At 39.7% G+C, this 20,967-nt stretch overlaps 2 protein-coding genes across 12 annotated transcripts in view; both read right to left on the bottom strand.

The window, feature by feature from the left end:
* wnt5b (wingless-type MMTV integration site family, member 5b) overlaps positions 1–2,855 on the bottom strand; it is a 90,669-nt gene extending 87,814 nt beyond the window's left edge. The window contains exon 1 of the mRNA XM_039667776.2: positions 2,046–2,855. The gene's annotated coding sequence lies outside the window, so the exon portion shown is untranslated. The remainder of the gene's footprint in view (positions 1–2,045) is intronic.
* Positions 2,856–8,419: 5,564 nt separating this feature from the next.
* The window catches only part of erc1b (ELKS/RAB6-interacting/CAST family member 1b), a 184,032-nt gene continuing 171,484 nt past the window's right edge, over positions 8,420–20,967 (bottom strand). For all 11 annotated transcript variants that reach the window (XM_039667650.2, XM_089127191.1, XM_039667651.2 and 8 more), the window contains one exon: positions 8,420–14,086. In XM_039667650.2, coding sequence (XP_039523584.2) covers positions 13,949–14,086 — 138 coding nt within the window. In that variant the 3' untranslated portion in view covers positions 8,420–13,948. The remainder of the gene's footprint in view (positions 14,087–20,967) is intronic.

The following is a 20,967-nucleotide window of genomic DNA, read 5'->3' as shown; positions in this document are numbered from 1 at the left end:
GAGATGTTGATAACTAGTTTACAAAGAAACTATATATATATATATATATATATATATATATATATATATATATATATATATATATATATATATATTATACATTCTACAATATATTCACATATTTTCAAGACGTTTCACACAAAAGACTAGGCTACTTTGTGATATATTTATTTAAGGGATAGTTCACCCCAAAATGCGAATTCTGTCAACATTTACTCACTTTTTGCAAACCTATTTGAATTTCTTTTTTCTGCTGAACACAAAAGAAGATATTTTGAAGAATGTTGGTATAACCAAATATGTGATGGGCCCCTTTGACTTCCATAGTAGGAAAAAAATATTATGGAAGTCAATGGGGCCAACATTCTTCCAACTCTCTTCTTTTGTGTTCAACATAAGAAAGACACTCATACAGGTTTGGAACAAATTGAGGGTGAGCAAATGAAATAATGACAGCATTTTCATTTCTGGGTGAACTATCCCTTTAAGTGTAAATATCTAATAACACGATAAATAATGATTTTCGTCGCTATCCAGTACTGATCTTGACGGCAAGCGTTGCTGTGGTTACGTCCTCATGGTGAACAACTTCCGATCGCGAGCCTATAGGTCTAATTAAGCTGTAATTAATTTGTAATCTTATTTCTAATTACATATTTTTACACATCTATTTTTTCCCCACAAATATGTAACAACAGCTGTTGTAAAAGAATAGACACTTTAAAATCCTGGCTTCAAGAATCAACCCCCATAATTTGTACCTGGCGCTTTTCAAACTACCATTTTTTTAATTGACAAACATGGCTTATTTAAAAGCTGCACCAAAAGCCAGCAACTGTCAATCATTTTTCAGTTTCAACAAATAACATGAAGCCTATTTTCACAAGGAAGTCCAGGCACGATCCAGATAATCATTTCAAACATTTGACCTCAAATCGAAAGATGTGCCCCAAACTGAGACTAAAGACCGGTAAATAACTCAGATTCCTTAGTATCCCAGTCTAAAATTAACTGTAAAAAGTGAGACATTGGGCTATCATAAAACTAACAGGATACGAGTGTTCTTTATGTAAACGATTGCTGGCCTAAATAAGACTCGTTGGGGAGAACGGGGACAACATATATATTTTTAAATTTTGATTTGTTTTTATCCGTTTGTCTCCAATTTTATGTAGGCTAGCTAGTATTTCCATATTTGTCTGTCGGATACATTTAGGCTACGTACTTCATAAATCTACAATTTACGTAAATTAGCCTAATGCCAAGTACAAGTGCGCAGGGATGCAATGCTAGTGTTGTATATAGAAAACATGCACATTATGCGCGTGAATGTAGCCTATTGTGGTAATTTACTTGCTCAAAATACCACTAAAATAATTTCACTTCTGCTCCATGCTATTTTTATCCAAATGGTCAACAAACAGTAAACATTTATTTTGCAGGCAAAACTGCAATTAAAAAGGATAACAAAATAGCCTAGCTACATAAAACAGAACTGTGAGAGTGTTATTGCACGGCTGTGTCAAACGCAGGCCTACACACGGTCTCATTATGTGTAAAGTGTTAAAACACCCCCTGTCTGCTCAATATTTCCACTTTTTTAAACTATGTTTTAAAAATGTAGATGAAAGCTTCTGTGGGTCAAACAGGAGATCCTACTTATTCAGATAACAGGCTACTCGTTTAGTCATTTAATATCCTTCCGCATGAACGCAAATCAGGACTAGAAGTTATATTTTACCCCAGTAAACCTGTTACATTTAGACAAAGAGTCCTCCAACTAGCAGTGTGACCTCAGGAAGGTGACAGTGATTTTCCTCCTGTAACTAATTTCTGTAATTGCTCAAACCGATGGTGCTGCAGCTCACCCCTCTCTCCCTCTCTCGATCATGCCTTAAGCAAAAACATACTTTTGCAGGAACTTTGAGATGAATCGGGTTTATGAAGCTGGCTGGCACAAACCTTTCTCAACAAGCACATCAACAAACAGCTTTTCCAAACAATGTATGCTACATCTTTTAGGTTTGGTAGTAACTAGAGCTTACTTGTTTGCAGATCTCGATCTATCCGTTTAGTGTAGGTCTCCAAAAGTTCCTCCAAAGTTCCAGAGTTGAAGTCTTGACAGCTGAACTTGGTCTTCTGCTCTCCGTTATGTTCTGTCGAAGCGCTTACAGAGTTACTTTTGAAAAAAACATGAAACAATTCCACCTCCGATCAATTCAACATTGGTAGCCTACTCGTGATTCCAGGGTTTCTCTCTCTTTCATTCACTTACAAAATGAAAAACATATCTACTCCAAAACACGGCGCTGTCCATTGCAACAACAAAAAAAAAAAGAAAAGAAAAAAAAGAAAGAAAAAAGTTCCGCGAAAAGGATTTTTTTCAAACTTTTGATACACTCACCGGGCTACAGTCCAATAGGACGTCACGCAACAGGTGTCAATTAAACATTCGATAGTTTGACAAGAGCGCAAACAAACGCGCTGCGCGTGCGGTGCGCAACAGGCGCGACTAAAGCCTTTTCCTCCTTATTAACGAAATTAGCGAACAAAAGCAGTCTGGAGTCATTCAGTCCACCTCACAGAGCTCATGCATTCACAAGTTTTGCGCTTTAAAACTTCAGTTCTGCATTAAATCCTCCTTTTGCGCAGGAAATACGGAAACCCTTTCAAACTTTCCCCCTCTTTTCTTTCCAGATGCTGTTCGGGCTCTTAACCCCAAACCTAAAGCAGACGACGAAGAAACTCCAGCGACTGCTTCAGTCCGCAGGCAGGGGGGTGAAAGAGTGAGTTTTGACTAGTTTGCGCTTTGCCTCCTCATGGGCCTGCCCTCCCCATCTCTCCAGCTTCGACACAGGGGAGGGAGAGGAGAAACCACAGTCCTCCAACAGCGCCCTGCCATTCGACAGAGTCCCAACCACTGCTCCTATTAGTCAGACAATAAAGTTGTAGTAATTAGTTTTTATAAGAGAGATGATCTTTATTGTGGCAGGCCTGGGTATACTTTGGGAAACCTGTTTAAAACTTTTCAAGAGTTTTGAAATACTCATTTACCTTTCACTTTCTATAAAACACATACAACTGGGCAGAAAACATCACACTTTTAGTTTTAATTAAAAACGAAAAGTTTTAGTTTAATCACCACTAATTGGATCTAACATTAAAGTTTGTTTATATATTTGTGTGTGTATACACAGTATGCATATACAGTAGGCTATGTACACACACAGTTTGCTATACATATAGGCTATACATATAGGCTATATATATATATATATATATATATATATATATATACACACACCCACACACAGTATACACACCCACGTAACTGTAACGTATATATATTAGGGCTGTCAAACGATTAATCGTGATTAATCGCATCCAAATTAAAAAATGTGGGTGCACTGTCTATAATTATTTTGTATATATATATATATATATATATATACACACACACACATGCATGTATATTTAAGAAAAAAATATTATTTATATATAAAATATTTATATTTATATATAATATGAATTATATATAAATCTATATACAGTATATGTGTGAAAATATTTCTTCAATATACAAGTATGTGTGTGTGTGTATATATATATTTATATACATATACATATATAAAATAATTATACACTGTGCATCCACATATATTATGTAAACACAAACTTTTATTTTGAATGCGATTAATCGTTTTTCAGCCCTAATATATATATATATAGATATATATATATATACTCACACACAAACATATTAAATAAACTTTTATGTTAGATACGATTAATCGTGATGAATGGATTTGACAGCACTGATATAGTAAATATATTTAAAATATAAAAGTATGTTTACCTACAAACTTGATGTCAAATGTAAAATAGTTTGTCACATTTTACATCAACCCATAATGTATAAAATGGAATAATACGTATAAGCATGACGATAATTTGAACCGTTTCTATTGTTTAACAAGGTTTTGGATAACACTGTAATTCGAATCTGCACACAGATTGCATAAACGCATAAATACAACCATCATACTTTTGGCTCTGAGCTCCATATGGAGCGACTGAACCAACGGTAGATGACAATGGAGGACAAACACGCAGGAGAGGCGTCTCGGGTTTCCACATGTGAAGGCATTGCTTAAACGAGCGTGGAGGGGCCGGCGGGTCAGACCCAACTCCATTCCTCCAGAACACACACTCCTGAGTCACGGCGCACATATGGACCTGATCTACCGCTGCGTGCCCACCTCTGACATCTGGAGCTTTGTGCTGGCAACGAGTGTGAAAGATTCTGACAAAAGTATCGATAACATCTCAATCTGCGGAGCCCTTTTTCCCCATCCCAATTGTTGTAACAACATTGAGGGATGAAGGTATTATAAGGGACCTTCTAAAGTTTCATTTCGAAGCGGTCCCTCCGTGGAAAGGGTGAGCTGACTGACACGGCGATTGTCATGGGAATACGAGGCCTTTGAACCCTCTCTCTCTCGTCTGCAATGGCAGATCAAATGTATGCAAAGTGTCGACACGGATAGAGACGAGCTAAAAACGTGACAAACGTCCCAGGACCCGCTAGTCCTGCACATAATCAGACCCAGCTCCCGTCCTCAGGCTCTGATTCGGCTCCAAAACTCGACTCAGAATCGCTCCATTCATTGCCTATGTCTAAAACGAGAGCAAGCTTGTCTTCCTCTCAGCATTTCAGCGGTTTCCCAGAGTGTGTCTTGACATTGTCCCGTTTCTCAGCAGTCGGATCGGGACAGACATTCTTTCATCCAGGGCTGTTTTTGAAGCGATCATCCCTCTAGAAACCTGTCAGAGCTTGTAATGGCTCTTACATGTCTGCTTCTTTGTACATGTGTGCGTGCGTGTGCACTTAATAATGGCCTTGTAATTAGTTGTTTAACTCTCAACAAGCCTGTTAATTTCAGCAAGATCACTTCTGATTTACAGTACAGGTGAAATCCCAGTGCAGATCTGTCTGTTTATCTTTTTTTAAATGTGTTTTCCCAAAAAAAGACCAGTCAGCAGAAACTCTCTGTGTTCTGTTCAATCTATCATTAGATCTGCTTGCTAAGGCAAGTATCGCTGTAACTACTGCTCACACTAAAGGTTGGGGATTTCAACATACTGCCAACCTTAAGTATGAAACTTTAGGCCGCAACTCGAATGAACGACACCTCAAATCGAGCGTTTGATGAAGAGAAGTGCGCTGATACTTAAGATAAAAAAAAAGCATAATTGTTTTAAGGAAGATGATTCATAACCAGGGTCCAGACCACCATTGTGCATTGTGTAATATCTCTCTCATAACCTTCCCCTATGCGCGGTCACGTAGTTAGCGCACATCTATACGCACTAAAGCAAACTTTGCTTATGATAATGCCAAATTGTCGAGTGCAACTCGCCACAAAACCCAGACAATGCACCGCATTCATGTAAGTGACGGGTCTTGTTTTCCTTATGACCTTCACGAAGTCAAGTGATGTGAAAAAATACGCTTTTTTCCATGTTTCTCTATCCTATAGACACGGCGTTTATTTTAGGAGCTTGCCGTTCTTTTTTCACTCTCTCCGCTTGCTTTTTGCAATCAGTGTGCCTTTGGCCACTACGGCTGAAACCACATCATTTCCACACCCACACACGGACCTCTTATCCTCAGTGCCTCTCTGTAAAAACACATGCAGAAGTATTTCTATATATACATGCACTTTAAACAGAAAGAGAGCTCTACAGGCCACTCTTGTTTGGATATAGGGCTTTATGGGATAGAGATGGTTGCCAATCATTGGCCGGTGTGCTTATCCAGGAGTAGCAGCGTGATGGACTCCCTCATTCCTGAGGTGCACCACCTCTCACTGCGTCACGATCAGGGTCACGCAACATTTAGATCATGGGTGTCAATATACATTGGTCAAATCTATAGGAAGTTGAATTGGAGTCTTTCCATGCATCAATCCATCTATCTAGAGCTGCTCAGCAGCTTTTCATATCAATCTATCTATCCATTTTTATCAGGCTTTTAAAACTTATTGAAAAACCCTCAAACTCCCTCATTAATATACTCGCTGACATTGAATTCAAATAGCAATTTGCATCCTGTTTGCTTCCTCGAAGGAGTAGTTCACATTAAAAAAAACTTATGCTGATAATTTACTCACCCCCATGTCATCCAAGATGTCCGCGTCTTTCTTTCTTCAGTCAAAAAGAAATTAAGGTTTTTAATGAAAACATTCCAGGATTTTCTTCATATAATGGACTTCAATGGGAACCAAACAGTTCAAGGTCCAAATGAAAGTTTCAGTGCAGCTTCAACAGGCTTTAAACGACACCAGACGATGAATAAGGGTCTTATCCAGGACCCTTCGAGTCATGACTCGAAAAAAAAAAAAGATTTATTCATTTTGATGAACGAGCTTGAACAGGAGAGTCACTCACAGTATTTGTGCTTATAAAACTTAAACTTTTTTATTTATTTTTGAAATGACCGACCGGTTCGCTTGATAAGACCCTTATTCATCGTCTGGTGTGGTTTAAAGCCCTTTGAAGCTGCACTGAAACTTTCATTTGGACCTTGATCCATTTGGTTCCCAATGAAGTCCATTATATGGAGAAAATCCTGGAATGTTTTCATCAAAAACCTTAATTTCTTTTCGACTGAAGAAAGAAAGACGTGGACATCTTGGATGACATGGGGGTGAGTAAATTATCAGCAAAAGTGTTTTTTAAAAGTGAACTACTCCTTTAATTCAAAATATGGAACTGAATTGGAATTCAAAAGGCAACTCTGAACGGCACAACCCTGACTCTTCCCTACCGTGTAGTTGCAGTATGGATGAGGTCTGTTTGGAAATGTATTTATACTTACACACACCTGCATACCTTGCCCTTCATTAATAGTTGAGAAGTTAATTCTTCACGGAACAGCACAAACTCTGAAAGTACGAATTGAGTAGGTAAGGCCTTCCCAGGAGGAAATTCCCTTGAAATTGGCATATTTAAATGGTGGCTTAAATAGTGGTCATATTGCCTGTTGTTTAGCCAGTGATTTTCCCTAAAGCGATGGGATCTTTCCCACTCTACATGCTCTAGTCACTACTTGATGTACACTGCATGCAAGTTGTATATCGTAAAATGAGGAGTGTAAACTCGAACAGGAACTCTGCTGGGTGGCCTAAGTGCTGATGTGTAATCGGCAATAAATCCAGTCCTTGGGGGGTCTGCGCGAAAAGCTGGAGGCGGAAACCAAGACATCTCGACGGGCCATCTGTGTTCCTTTTTTTGTGGGTTGGGCATCGGTATCAAACAAGATCCTTTCTGTCTGGAGAGACGCACAGAAGACGACGGGAGGCTCCCGCTGAACACTGGAGATGCCACTGCAACAATACAGGTTACACAGATGTGACTCTTATGCGTTGACTCAGAGTAATTATAGAACACATTAGCTCTGATCCACAACTTAGTGAGCGATCCTGCTGTTTACTGTCTACATAGGCAGCCACTCTTTGAAGTGGCTTCCTCACTGAAATGGAACGTCATAATGTGACTCATTTGGAAAGCTCTAAATGTGCCACCAAACATGACTCAATTGATTCTAAATAATGTATAAGCATAAAACACACGGCTAACGTGATCAATTTTCAATTCGAGTGAAATGTTTTTATGGATACTAGCAATTCAATAATCAACAGATTTCATAACCAACAATTATTCTGGGAACATCTTTACCACTTAAAGGAGTAGTTCACTTTAAAAAACCGTTGGCTGATAATTTACTCACCACCATGTCATCCAAGATGTCCATGTCTTTCTTTCTTCAGTCGAAAAGAAATGAAGGTTTTTGATGAGAACATTCCAGGATTTTTCTCCATATAATGGACTTCAATGGGAACCAAACGGTTCAAGGTCCAAAAATGAGAGTTTCAGTGCAAACTGTTCAAAGGGCTTTAAACGATTCGGTAACACTTTACAATAAGGTTCATGTTAATGCATTTACTAATGTTAACGAATGAACCTTATTGTAAAGTGTTACCAACGATTCCAGACGATGAATAAGGGTCTTATGAAGCAAAACGGTCAGTCATTTCAAAAATAAATAAAAAGTTTAAGTTTTATAAGCGCAAATGGTCGTTCTGTGATGCACGTTCGTGACTCTCCTGTTCGAACTCATTTTTTTGAGTCATTTCATTCATTCAACGAACGAATGACTCGAAAAAAAGATTTGTTCATTTTTGTTCAACGGGTTCGAACAGGATAGTTGAGCAAGGCGAGCATTTGTGCTTATAAAACTTTTTTATTTTTGAAAAGACAGATCGTTTCGCTAGATAAGACCCGAACGGAGAAGAACGACAAACTGTAAAATACGAAGTGCATCGTAATTGACAGAAAAGACCAAAACACAATAAAGGACTGAATGATAGAGTTTATATACATACAAAGGCAAAAAGCTGAATACAATACGCCTTTTTCTTATTTTACAGAAATCATCTTTCCACACAGACATAAGGCAGTATTTTTTGTGAATGTGAAAAAAAAAACAGACATGAAAGATGACGAGCTTTGGGTTAAAGTTGACATATTTCCATTTATTTTTCTTCATTAAATTAAAGGGGAAAGGGCGAGAATCCTCCTTGACAGTGTTTCAGTGTACTGTGTAGAAAAGGAGCATGAATCATTAGAAAAGACAGACCTTTACTGTGACAGAAGGCAGGGTTGCTGGAGCCAAGAGAACATCATGTTGAACGGGGTGATATTGAGGTCTGACACTCTCTTAGGACAAAATCCAGAGGAAAAACGAAGATACCGCATCGAGTGCCAACCTCAACTTTACATATTCTCTTATATAGGCACACAGAACGTTTGTAACAGTCTAAACAATGACTGATACCACATTGAGTTTGAATGAAGATTAGGTCCTTGTGAATAATGCTGCTTCATTCAACTCTATCATACACTACAAAGGCGTCTGTTCTGGTGTCTCATCTAGCTCGGTTTGACCTCTTATCGTGTCAATTAAGGTTTAAAGGTTTAAATAGAAAGCAAACACGATATAAACAGTAAAAGGTCACGTGACCTGGCTTTGGTTGCTGATGAACGACAGGCAAGTTATTATTTGTGGCACTTTCTAGAGCTGACTAGCTTCGTTTGGCACCGAATTCGCTCAGATGGAGAACGGAAAGTCAGACATAAACTTGCCAAATCCTTCAGTGGATGTTTTATGTGGTTTCATGCTTTAAACAGTCTCAGTCCATCAAACTAAGTGGAGGGAAGTAACGCATGAAAAATGTGGACGTGTTGACGGACCGTTTGGGTAAATAATGACAATTCGAGATGAGTTAATAAGTAAACAATTTAACAAGCAATCTACTTAGGCGGCCATAAAAAATCTGAGTGTGTTTACGCGTGCAATAAATGACTACGAACGACGAATGAGGCTTCGTGACGAGCGATGCTGATCATCTGAGCCAAAAGGTCAACGCAACGTGCTTATTATCTCCTGAAAACGCATTAACGATGCTAAACCCTAAAATAACACTGACTTTCCAGCAACCCAGAGTGCTATTAGGATCACAGTTCTCAAGCAAAGGTCCCCTCGAATGTTTCTCCGGCCCTCGAGAACAGTCATTCATGTTTTGTAATATAAAAAAAACACGCTGCAGTTTTCAACATTGCAATCACACACACTATCAAGGACCGCAAAACAAAAACAAACAGGAAAGAATAACAGCTGTACGGTTGGAATCAAAACCCGGCGAGATGCGGAGGAGATAGCAACAACACATTTCGAAAATCTTTATTAACAGCTTTGATTTGACACTTAGAAAGGCTTCTTCTTTAATTTTCATTTCAAGACAAAAGTTAGTGTTTCTAGATCTTTTTCTTTTTAAAGGCAGACAGCCATTTTGTTCAGACTGATATATATTCTCTTCCCCAGACGCTTGTGCAAATTGTTCAGTCATTAACATATGTATAAATATAGATTTCTGGATGCGTGTACAAGACGTCTCTAGCAGTGTTCTCACAGTTGAGTCAATGTATTTGTCTTTAGTAACAAATAAAATGGGATTATAGCATCATTTTGACAAAACTCGGGAGAAAACGCAGCACTACTGATTAACGCTAAGAATTATGGGACGTGGATAGACTTCAAAAAAACAAAAAAAGGATTTAAGTAGACATTTTGATAAATGTCTATGTTATAGGACAAAATCGGGTTGAATAAAAATCTAGACAGCAAATTGTGAGACTGGAAAATATACGCATTAGAGAAGTGGCTGGCCGTCCCACGCTTGCTCTTTCTCTCTCACCCTCCACAGACATGCCTCGCTGAGTTTAATGAGGATGAAAAATGCTCATACTAGAACATGAAGCAAAATCTCATGCTCATTCACACTCGTGGCTGAACACAGTTTCAAGCCAGGTAGACGTAAAAAGCCAAACGCTATGGAAAGTCAGCTGACCACATCCTATGAGCGGCTCCGCTATAAATTAACAGGAGTGGTGTGCGAAAAAAAAAAAAAACCACGTACGCTATAAGCAGCTATGCACCATCACGGTCACAAAATAAATATAATATCCTTCTATGAAGCCTGTATAGGGTGAATTCATGCTATAATGCATTATACAAACTGTTCATCTAACAATTCAGCTTATACAATGCATTATAAAAGTGTTCTTAAAACAGTTTAATGTACTTATGAATAATTACGACTAGTTTTAATGCACTATAATGCTTGCATTAATCATGCATTAGAGTCTTTAAAGGTGTAAGCACCATTACGCAGTGTTATAACTTATTGTGAATCCACTAGCATTCAAAATACTGTGATCTATACAGGCTTCATATAAAGTGCTACAGAATAGCTTTGGTGACTAGCTAGAGCAAGAGAACGCTGGTGTCGATCTCTTTACTTCTTCAAACACACACACACTGAGACAGGGAAGCCTCCGAACATACGGAGCGATCCGAAGTCTGCAGGGAATTTCCATGCTCCTCTGTGTGATTAGGTCTGCCTATAACCAGCAATCACACAAATAGCAGAGCTCCAGAGAGACACTCACTCAACACACAATAACACCATCTGCAAAAGCGCCGGGTCATTCTTTCTCTGATCTGATCCCGGTTATCACAGCGTTCCTTCTTTTTGTTTTCTTAGGGAATTCTCCGGAGTGCTCTAAGCTGACGGCGGTAAGAGGCCAGCTCCTGTACTGAAGGACATAAATCGCCAGAGCGTTTCTGTGATAGCGAGTGTGTGCGCGAAGGCTCTGTGTTTAGTCTAAGCGAGGAGATTCAGCCACGGTGCAGATAACTGAGCCTCAAAACTGTGTTTGTGTGTGAAAGATAGCAGACGGAAAGAAAGCGATAGAGATGAAAAACAGGATGGGCCTCATCCATCAGCTGCTTCATTTTAAAAGCCCAACAGAGCTGCTCGTCACATTCATGCCCTCATAAAGTGGTAATTAAGAGCATAAAATACTTTATAGAGATGCATTATATACGACTGCAATATGATGTACAGTGCCAGGGGTGAGAATGGCACGCGAACGGGCGTTTTATTGGCATTGCCCACATAAGCGTGGGAATATGATGTTAAAGTGGCCTCATATATCCATAAATTTAGCTTGGTTTACTTATAAATGCATTTGGGTGAATCTCACGAAACCGGTCAGGGACATAGAAAAAAAAAAAATTGTTTCAAGAATATTTTCACAAAAACTGTAATGTGACAAAAAATATTTAAATTGTAAGATGCTAACATCAATTTGGTTTTAATTTTTGATTGTAATGTATGCTAATTGAAATAAAATATTGAATATTCATTTAATAAAAATGTACGATTTGCAGAGTATTTTTTTTTACTTTTGTACTTTTGTACTTTCGTACTTTTTGTAATCAGAATCTCATGAGCAACACCATTGAGAATTACAATATTAATAACAGCAATAATAATAAATGCCTCAAGAATTTTAAGGGGAAATGTTGTCATGCTGCAATACATTTTCTTAACGATAACAGAAGACCTAAATGTGTTTTCATGAGATTCACACAACCACTCTTCTTTCAATCTAAATCAAGAGACAAACAAACATTTGTGCCTGTGACTCACAGAACGACTCAGAGGTCAATCAAATCTGGCCCAAAATCACATGTCTGTTTGCTAGTGAGAATGGGCATGAGGCGAGGTGTGGCGTGTGGGAGAGAGATGATTATATTCGCTGTGATCTCGTGCTGTTTGTCTTGTCTGTGGAGCTTATCGTGCGGAGAGGAGTATGACTAACACAGCACAGCAGGTCAGAGCCATAAACTACACACAGGCATGAATGAGGGAGGGATGAGGAGATATAGAGAGAGAGGAGCAGAGGGCATGTTACGCCCAGTGTCATCCACAGGGGCAGCGGGAGGGGAAGTTGACTCTGGACTTTAAAGCATCGGCCGATCCGCACGATGAGGCAACCGCCGTCGAGTTGAACGAGGTTGTGTCTTATCGCTCCTGTGGTCGTCCAAAGACGGACACCCGATGCCAACGGATACAGGCCCATATAACCATAAAGTGAAAAAGGATACACGTGCCGGCTGTGCTAACAGAGACGCCCGGGTCTGAGGATGATCGTATGAAGTCAAGCAAAGAGACAGAGGAGCATGATGGTACATGCGAGACGCTCAAAGCTTGATGTTATCAAAGCAACCGCAAAAAAAAAAAAAAACAAGTTGCATTTGTTTAACAAAAAAAAAGAGAGAGTGGAATAAACAACTACTCTTATTCAAAAAAGAACAACCCCGTAGTTTCCAACTCAAAAGGGAGCGAACTGAGAAACCCAGTGTGAGACCACATAGTTTTCAGAGTATGGAATGAGTGATAGGTGCCTATTTTCCTATTCCAGTGATGTGTGGCAGCTGCTCTCTGATGATGAGGCACTTCTACGTCCACAACATCTGCGTCGGCAATACACCCACTGTTTTACCGCCCTCGGCATCAGGACGGGGGGGAAAAAAAAAAGAAAAACATAACCAAACCAAACCTGCCACATGCAAAGACAAATGTTAGCAGCAATAAACCTACAACTTCCAAGGCAAATAATTTTCTTCCTCTCACCTTTAACAGACACAAACCAGGACTGTGGTTTCTTTAGCTGGTGACAGGTGCATACGGGATAACATTACCCACATTGTCCGTTTCATAACTTTTATGAACGCGACTTTGGGAGAAAATCGGCCAGTAACCAAGTCAATAGTGAATTCCCAGATGGTGGGGGCTGCAGTAATCTAAACCCGCTACTGACTACGATAGTAAAAGTATGTTTAAGTCCTCACGGACTGTCTGCTGGCACAACCGGAGCATTAACCAAGTTTTGAGTGAAACCAGATGGTTTGAAAGTGCAGGAGTTTTGCCCTGCGCGAATGACCCATAATTTAACGTCAGCATCTACAAAAAAAAAAGGGGGGGGGGGGGGGTGTCTAAATTTCTTCAAAACGGTTTCAAAATCCAGCAGCTTTTAAGAGCAGTGGCAATAGTGTATATCAAGATAAGGAGCCTGTTTCCTGCCCCTCACAGAGAGAACCACCTCCTGCAGGACGCCATTCAGAGATAGACTAAATAAGTGAACATGTCTTATAATACTGAGCTTCTCTGTTGCTCATTTCCTCCTTTCGGTTCCTTCTTTCCTGTGTTTATGTAAGCGTAAACCGGATTCTGAAGGAGCAGAGAGGATGAATGTGGTGGTAGGGGATGGCAGAAGGAAAGCCCACCATTCCCACACCCCAAAGCCAATCCAAGCGTGCACTTGACTTGCGAGCTGTCAGTCTCTCCCGTATGTGTCAGTCCTTTGAATTGTGCGTGAGGGTGAGGGAGTTTGTGTTCTGGCGTCCTGTGAAATGAACAGAAGAAAGGGAAGGAGAAGGAGGAGGAGAGGAGGAGGGGGCAGGACTGAGGTCCAGTCAGCACGACTCCTCCAGAGCGTTGACCACCTGCTCCAGGATGTCCGGGCAGTGATCGGCGATCTGCTGCAGGACGGAGTTTGCGTATTCCTGCAGTTCGGCGCTCTCTCGTTCACACTGCTCCAACTCAGATTCCAGCTGGGGAAACACAGAGATAAAACAAGTGTTTATTAATATTACATTTACTAAATCAGAGATATAAAATGACCAAGCACAGAGTTAAAGCAAAAACCTAAAGCATCAAGCTGACGTGGTAGATACTTTTTTTTAGAAGATGCACCATATTTTCATTCTTACAATTCAACTGGAATCATACAATGTTTCATTTACTCAAAGCCAATTTTGGCGAATGTTAATTTTAGACTCTAATTTCAACATTTGCAAAATAATCAACAAAATAAATACTATAATATTCCTGATTCTGCGGTTTCACTTTCACGTGTGTTACAGTGATTTCACCGCTTTGCATTAAGCCCAACACCCATCTTGACAAAATAGTAGCACTATTAGGTTTTACAGTGTTATTGTTCAAGTCAAGTATATCGATATAGCGTTTTTCACAATATAGATTGCATCAAAGCAGCTTCACAGTATCAATCAAAACCTAATAACGATGTTCGTTTCTTAGTGGAAAAACATCCACGTTTGGTAGAGCTGATCACGTTAAATGTTAACTAACCTTAAACCAACTCCTATTCCTTACCATAACCCTAAAGTAAGTGCATGTACTTTTATTGTTATTACTCAGTACTTAAATGCTTAATTACAATGTAACACCTTAAAATAAAGTGTAACACTAATATTGCTTAATATAATACAACAAGACTAGTCTCAGTTTTCGACGTCTGATGTATAAAGGCACACAAAACGGGAAACAATTCGGGAGTTTCAAAATCGCCATCTGATTGGTTGAATTCGTCAGGATTTATGGGAGACGCACGCGCGTGTCGCATTCTTTAACGTTCTGCCTGGAAACAAAGCTTTCATTGACGAGAAGTGCTTATCAGGATCAACTGAACGCTGGATGTTCAAAAGTATGTGAAGTTCACGCCACGCCACCATTGCTGCAGTAAACTTGCACAACGTTCTTGAATGATTCATTTATTAGATGCACGCTGGTCTTATATAGTAAGGAAATTGATGTTACATTTCCACGCCCCTGAACATGACGCGGAACCAAACGAACTGTGATTGGTTGCTTTACAGTTGCTTTACAGCTTGGGCGGTCCTTGGCCAATGAAAGCTGTGATGGAGTTCAGACCTTCTGCAGTCAGTCTGAAGATCTGGCTAAGTGAGACTACAGTGAGACTGACAAACAGTGATGTACCATCCAGCACACTGGTTTCACTCTCGTCCAGTGTTTAAAACTGAAAGGTAACAGGCGTCCAGAGAACTATTAAATAGCCCGAAGAGAAGGGAGTCTAACGAATCAAACTGACAATGAGAAAGCTGTGGGGGTGATGCTGCAGACAGCAGACATGTGACCTCATGAGGATCCAGACCCTAGTAAGAGGGTCCTTCTCCGTCTAGCCCTTAAAACACTACTGAAAACAAATCACCTCACCAAGCACTTCTTTTTAAATCGTTATATAAAATTCAACACTTGGAATTTGCCCGAAAGGTTTAATTTTCCGCTCATTAAAAGAAACTTAAACTAAAGAGAGGGATTTAACATTTTACAGCACCTCTGTCTAATGATAATCACAGGTGTGGTTATCTTTAATGCTCAAATCCTTTTTCCAAATGATTTCCGTAGAGGTTTGGCTAAGGGATGTGGAGAAATGAGAGGAGGGAAGGGGGATTCCTTAGTGCTGGCAGTGCCAAGCACGCCAGGAAATATGCCATGGCAGAAGCAGGTGCCTCTTAACTAACTAAAACACACACACACACACACACACACACACAGGAAACAGATGCTAATGTGTCCAGCAGACTGTTTATATTCATTCAAATGATTTAAAAAGACAAAAATATACTCTCATCAAGAGGACTAATTATTCAAACAGTGTGAGACAAAGAGAGCAGGAAAAGATTAATAAAGGGAGCTGAAGCATGTGTGTGGATTATCAATTACCATAATCACTATTTTTGTCTTGTTTTCCAGTCAAAACATTTAAAGATCTTTAAAATAAGAACTTGAGAAGCAAAATTGCATAACACAATAAACTAGCATGGGATACTAAGATAATCGTAGTTTGATAATCGAGAATGTAACTGTTGTGTTTATTTTTCTTATCCCATTGGCAGGCCGAGGGACTCTGCAAACCCTTTTCTGTACTGGTTTTGGGGGAAAATCTGTGGACGTTTGTGCAATGGATTTAAATTTGGTAATGTGTCTTAAATATGTGTCCCGGTAGCGTAAAACATAATTAATGAACACACATTCAAGGGGTGAGGTATATGCATGAATGTAATTCAGTTTAAATTAGGTAAAATTACATCGTGCAATTTGGCTTCAAATAACATTTTTATGACTGGAAAACAAGAAGATACTGCTTAAGCTGTGTACCAGCTTCTGTTTCAGGTTTTGATGGAGAGCCCACTGAACCCAGACTGTCCCGGGTCCCCGTCCGTGGCCTCTGTTTGGCCCTATCTGGACAATCAGTGTTTCGGGGCTCTGTACTGCTTCTAAATTGCTTTTCGGATTTGAACATGAGCCACTGAACCAAAGCCCATAGAAAGTGGAATATTTCACAAAAACCCACAAAAGTATTTTCTTTGGCTCTCCTGGCCTACGAACGCCAACTTTAACAAGGTTAATGATAAAGACATCTGTAACAATAACTGGAAGTAATATTCATACATCATAAAATATGTTTCCCTTTCATGTGTGTTTTTGTGTAGGTTTGGACCGTGCAACTATTTCATAATTGATGAATCAAAACATGCCACGGTGGGTCACTGGGGGCAGGCGGGGCGATCCGTCAGACGGGTGTTTGCTCAACTGTAGGGCAAACACACTGGGAAGAAAAGTCCCGCCCCTTCACGAGCTAGTGCTAATGCTACGCTAGGTGCTTTCAGGCTTTCCATCTCAAGGCCTCTGAGTGAGCTAGGGATCCTGGATTTCAGACCTGGCCAAGAATTAAGTAGGCATAATAATGCAAAACTTAATGCAAAACTCCTCTACGCAAGAAGGAAAAGCGCAACCTGAGAGGTCACAAGACAAAGATCAGAAACACACATGATGACCGCCGAAGTAGATGAATAGCTTATGATTAGCGATCAACGTATATCAACATCGATACCGATAGATCAGGGATGCCCATGTTCAATATTATGCAGATATATGCGCTACTAATGACTGAAAGAGTTCAAATGTGGCTAACGATGATCAAAAATCGACCGTGCCAATATATCAGTATATCGAAGCAGTATATAAAAAAAAAAATATCACATCCTAATTGAGCATTGAAAACGCCCAGGGTCCGGGGTGGGTTTAGGTGAGGGCCCAATTTAACTTCTCATGATCTCGTCACCTGTGACGACACTCCTGGGATACTGGAGTCTGACACGTTGGCCAGGGGAAAAGTGAAGACGTGATGGAGACGAACGAGTGAGGGAGAGAGGAGGAGTGTATTGAGTCATGAGAGGAGGGTTAATGAGCCTCATCGGGGGCTGATGTATGGGCCTGCGTGAGGGCGCTGCTTGGCAGAGCGCCGCTGCTGTAAGCCCCATTAAGCGTAGACAGTGGAGAACTGGAGGAGAGGGAAGGACTAACGCTGCCACACGTTCGGCCTGCTTGCAGCTGGGATAGAAGAATTGAGCGGGCAAGCTAAGGTTACTGAAGACAATGCTGGGAATCATCGTTAACAGTAAGATCACTGCGTTACTCCTACAGAAAGCTCAGGGGGAACACCTGTCATTCACAACATTTTACACATTCCATGCGTGGTCGTTTATTAAATATTTTGGCAAATTTCTGCTTTCAGCAACCAACAGTGCAGCACATTAATTTTACAGATGTCGGCAGATCATGTCTAGTAGGGATATACGATTAATCAAAATTAAAACTGAAATCGCGAAATGGCGTAACGTGGTTATCAAGTCAAAAAGATTGCGAGTTAAATTAATGCATATCATATTTCAAGGGTGAAGCACAGCACTGTTTTTTTTTTTTTGCATTAGTAACAACAATAATAATAGTAGATTTTTTTTTTTTAATTAGAGTCCCCCACCCCCAAATCGTATAGCCCTACAGTCTAGGCTTAAAAATCACGTATTTTATGGAAAATAATATATGATTTATGTTTGCGTAACTGTAAGCAGCTCTACACCTGGGTTGTGGTTGTTTTCCTGAATAGTATTTTATGCAATGTTTACTCCTCATAGTTTACATGCAACTACTTTACCCATGTACACTGTGCTGCTTGAAACAGATTTGTAGATAATAATTTATTATAATGGAGCAATCTGTTGTCACGTACAGCTAAACAACTAGAGAAGGGATTCAAGTTCATTAAATGACATTAATAGAGAAGCAACATGTTATTTATATGGTGTAATTTAAGTAATAGACTCATAACTTCCAAAACGTAAAATGGTTACATAAAAGGCTGGAATACACTTTACAACTTTTTTTTTTTGGCATCATACATTTGCTGAATTTGTAAAAATTACAGAGAAAAATTGCGCATCATACACTAAACAACCGAGGTTCACACACTACTTTTACATCATCTGTAACACAACTACGCCATGTTGCTTAGATATGCACGAGAAATAAAAACAATATTTATTCTAAATTGGTCTGAAGCTAAAACAAAATCTGAGTAAATCATGCACTGTGTGATTTTCTATGTAAAATGTTAATGCATCTAATTTTCAATTAATACCTGAACAAACTTTAGGTGCAACAGAGACACATAAAGAAGAAAACAAGCTCCCCTGTGTGACAAAAGCATACAAGGACCGTTGATTTCCTATTTTATGACTGTGTGCTTAGCAGAAATCGTCCAAAAACAGAGCCATAAAGATAAGAGGAAAAAGGGAAAGATCTCATTATCGGTCCCCACGCCAGCCTTGACCTGAAAACGTAAGCGAAAAGCGAAAAGATGAGAGACAGAAAAGAGGTAACAGGCGAGAGGAGAGCGCATTAATATTTGTTATCGTTGCAGATTATTATCAGGTGTTATTGTGTGCGCATGGTCAGCCTCCTCTGCCCGTCTTGATAAACAACGGCAACATTAATGAGAGAAGAATAAACACAGCAGCGGACCATCACAGTCAGAGACAATGACAGTGGAGTCTGGACTGTGCTGACTCAGAGAGGATGTGTTTCAACAAATGCTGTGCTGCACATTTCCGCCTGGAGTGGCACATGGAGATCAAACGGCTGAACTCAAACCCTTCCAGCAAATCCGCTCTCCACATCACCCAGGATGACACAGCCTCATCTCTGCAACATGTTCTCCTCCAGATCCTCCTATTTTGTGGGAATGTTAACTAGTCAGGTCTCAACGCTGAGGAAACGATGGCAATCAGGAGGGTCCCAGGCCTTGGCTAGCGCTGGAAACAATCTCCAATCAAAGAGAAAGAGAGAGTGTGAAGTAAAGGGGGATCTGGGGTTGGGGGAACTGACCTTCTGTTAAAGCAATCAAGACTTTCTTCAATAAATCTGCATAAAGAAAAACGCCATTAGCCTTTCCCCTAAATGTGACACGGCTACAGTATTTTGAGAGAAAACAATGACTCCTTTAGCAGGAAACGGCGTTCTTTTATCACGGGACCATATTAAAAAGTCCTCATATTTTTCGAGGAGGAGGAGGGTAGCGATCCACTCCTCATTTTTAAGAAAATCCCCCCAAAAAACCTTTGGGCCACCTTTCTCTTCTAATAAAGCAAGATGAAGTCACTCAAAGGTTCTTCTCTCCAGGCCAAGCTTCAAATGTTCCCCTCTGGTGTTCTCCTGTTGGTTCTAGTGTGTTGTTACATCTGCAACTCCTGGATGGAGCTTTTTGTTCACTTATTTTTCAACACCACACAGGAATGAGCTAGCTGAATTGTAGTCTCGGCCTCAGATGGCATGCCGCCCATTGACAATGCATACTGCACGTAGTACTCTAATCTGATGGGCTTTACACAATTTCAAGAGTGCATTAGTCAACCTGGAAACAAACTCAAGATGTGGATGAACTAAAAACTGTATTTGCCAAAGGTAAACAGGCTAATAGCACCAAATAACTGAATCATTTTAGGGTGTGTTCATTCGTGTAGTTTGGTTCTCTTGGTTCTTCTGGTCTGGCCCAAAAAAGAAAATGATACTTTTAGTCCTGGTTCACTTACTGTAGCATACACTGTCATTTTTAAACATAAACCTAAGGATATATATATTTAAAAAAAAAATGCTTTTATAAAAAATATTTTGCGACTGAACTTTCTGTAAGCTGCGCAAAACGTGCTTGTTGTATCCATTCATAGGATGGTATTTTTACCAGCTCAGGAGATGTGTAAAGGAGTCAAAACAGCGTCAGTAATTGCTCTGTTGGAAACAAACACACATCTATTGCAATGACTGTAATGATGTGAAAAAACAGGAATTCTCTTGTGACATCACATCCTGTTTTTAGTGCATTTAGATATCTTTGGTCCACGTCGCATTCATATTTGATTCGAACAGCAGTTCATTTGGGAGCTGACCACTTGTTTAATGTGCACCAGGGTTCGGATGGCGTTCACACTTATTCAATTGAACCAAAATGACACAACAATCGCATCATTAGTTTCAATCAAACTAAACCTACCAAGTGTGAGCACACCCTTAATCTTTGTTTGTGGCACTACTTTGGATGAAAAGAAATTCTGATAACAAAATATACACATCATTCAAACTGTCTCTACACTCTTAGAAGGTCCTATATAGAAACTTAAAAGGTTCTATCAGCAGCACATATTTGGAACCCCTAAAAGGTTCTATACAGAACCTTTTTTTAAGGGTTCAATAATAAGAGCCCTTTTGTAACCAGGAAAAAGGTTCTATATGGAACCTTTTGGTTTCATTCATTATCATTTGTTTTGTCCTT

The sequence above is a fragment of the Pimephales promelas genome, chromosome 24, assembly GCF_988280905.1.
Source record: "Pimephales promelas chromosome 24, fPimPro1.hap1.1, whole genome shotgun sequence".
Taxonomy (NCBI): domain Eukaryota; kingdom Metazoa; phylum Chordata; class Actinopteri; order Cypriniformes; family Leuciscidae; genus Pimephales; species Pimephales promelas.
Note: the sequence above shows the minus strand (reverse complement) of the source record. Positions and strands in the feature narration are given on the sequence as shown.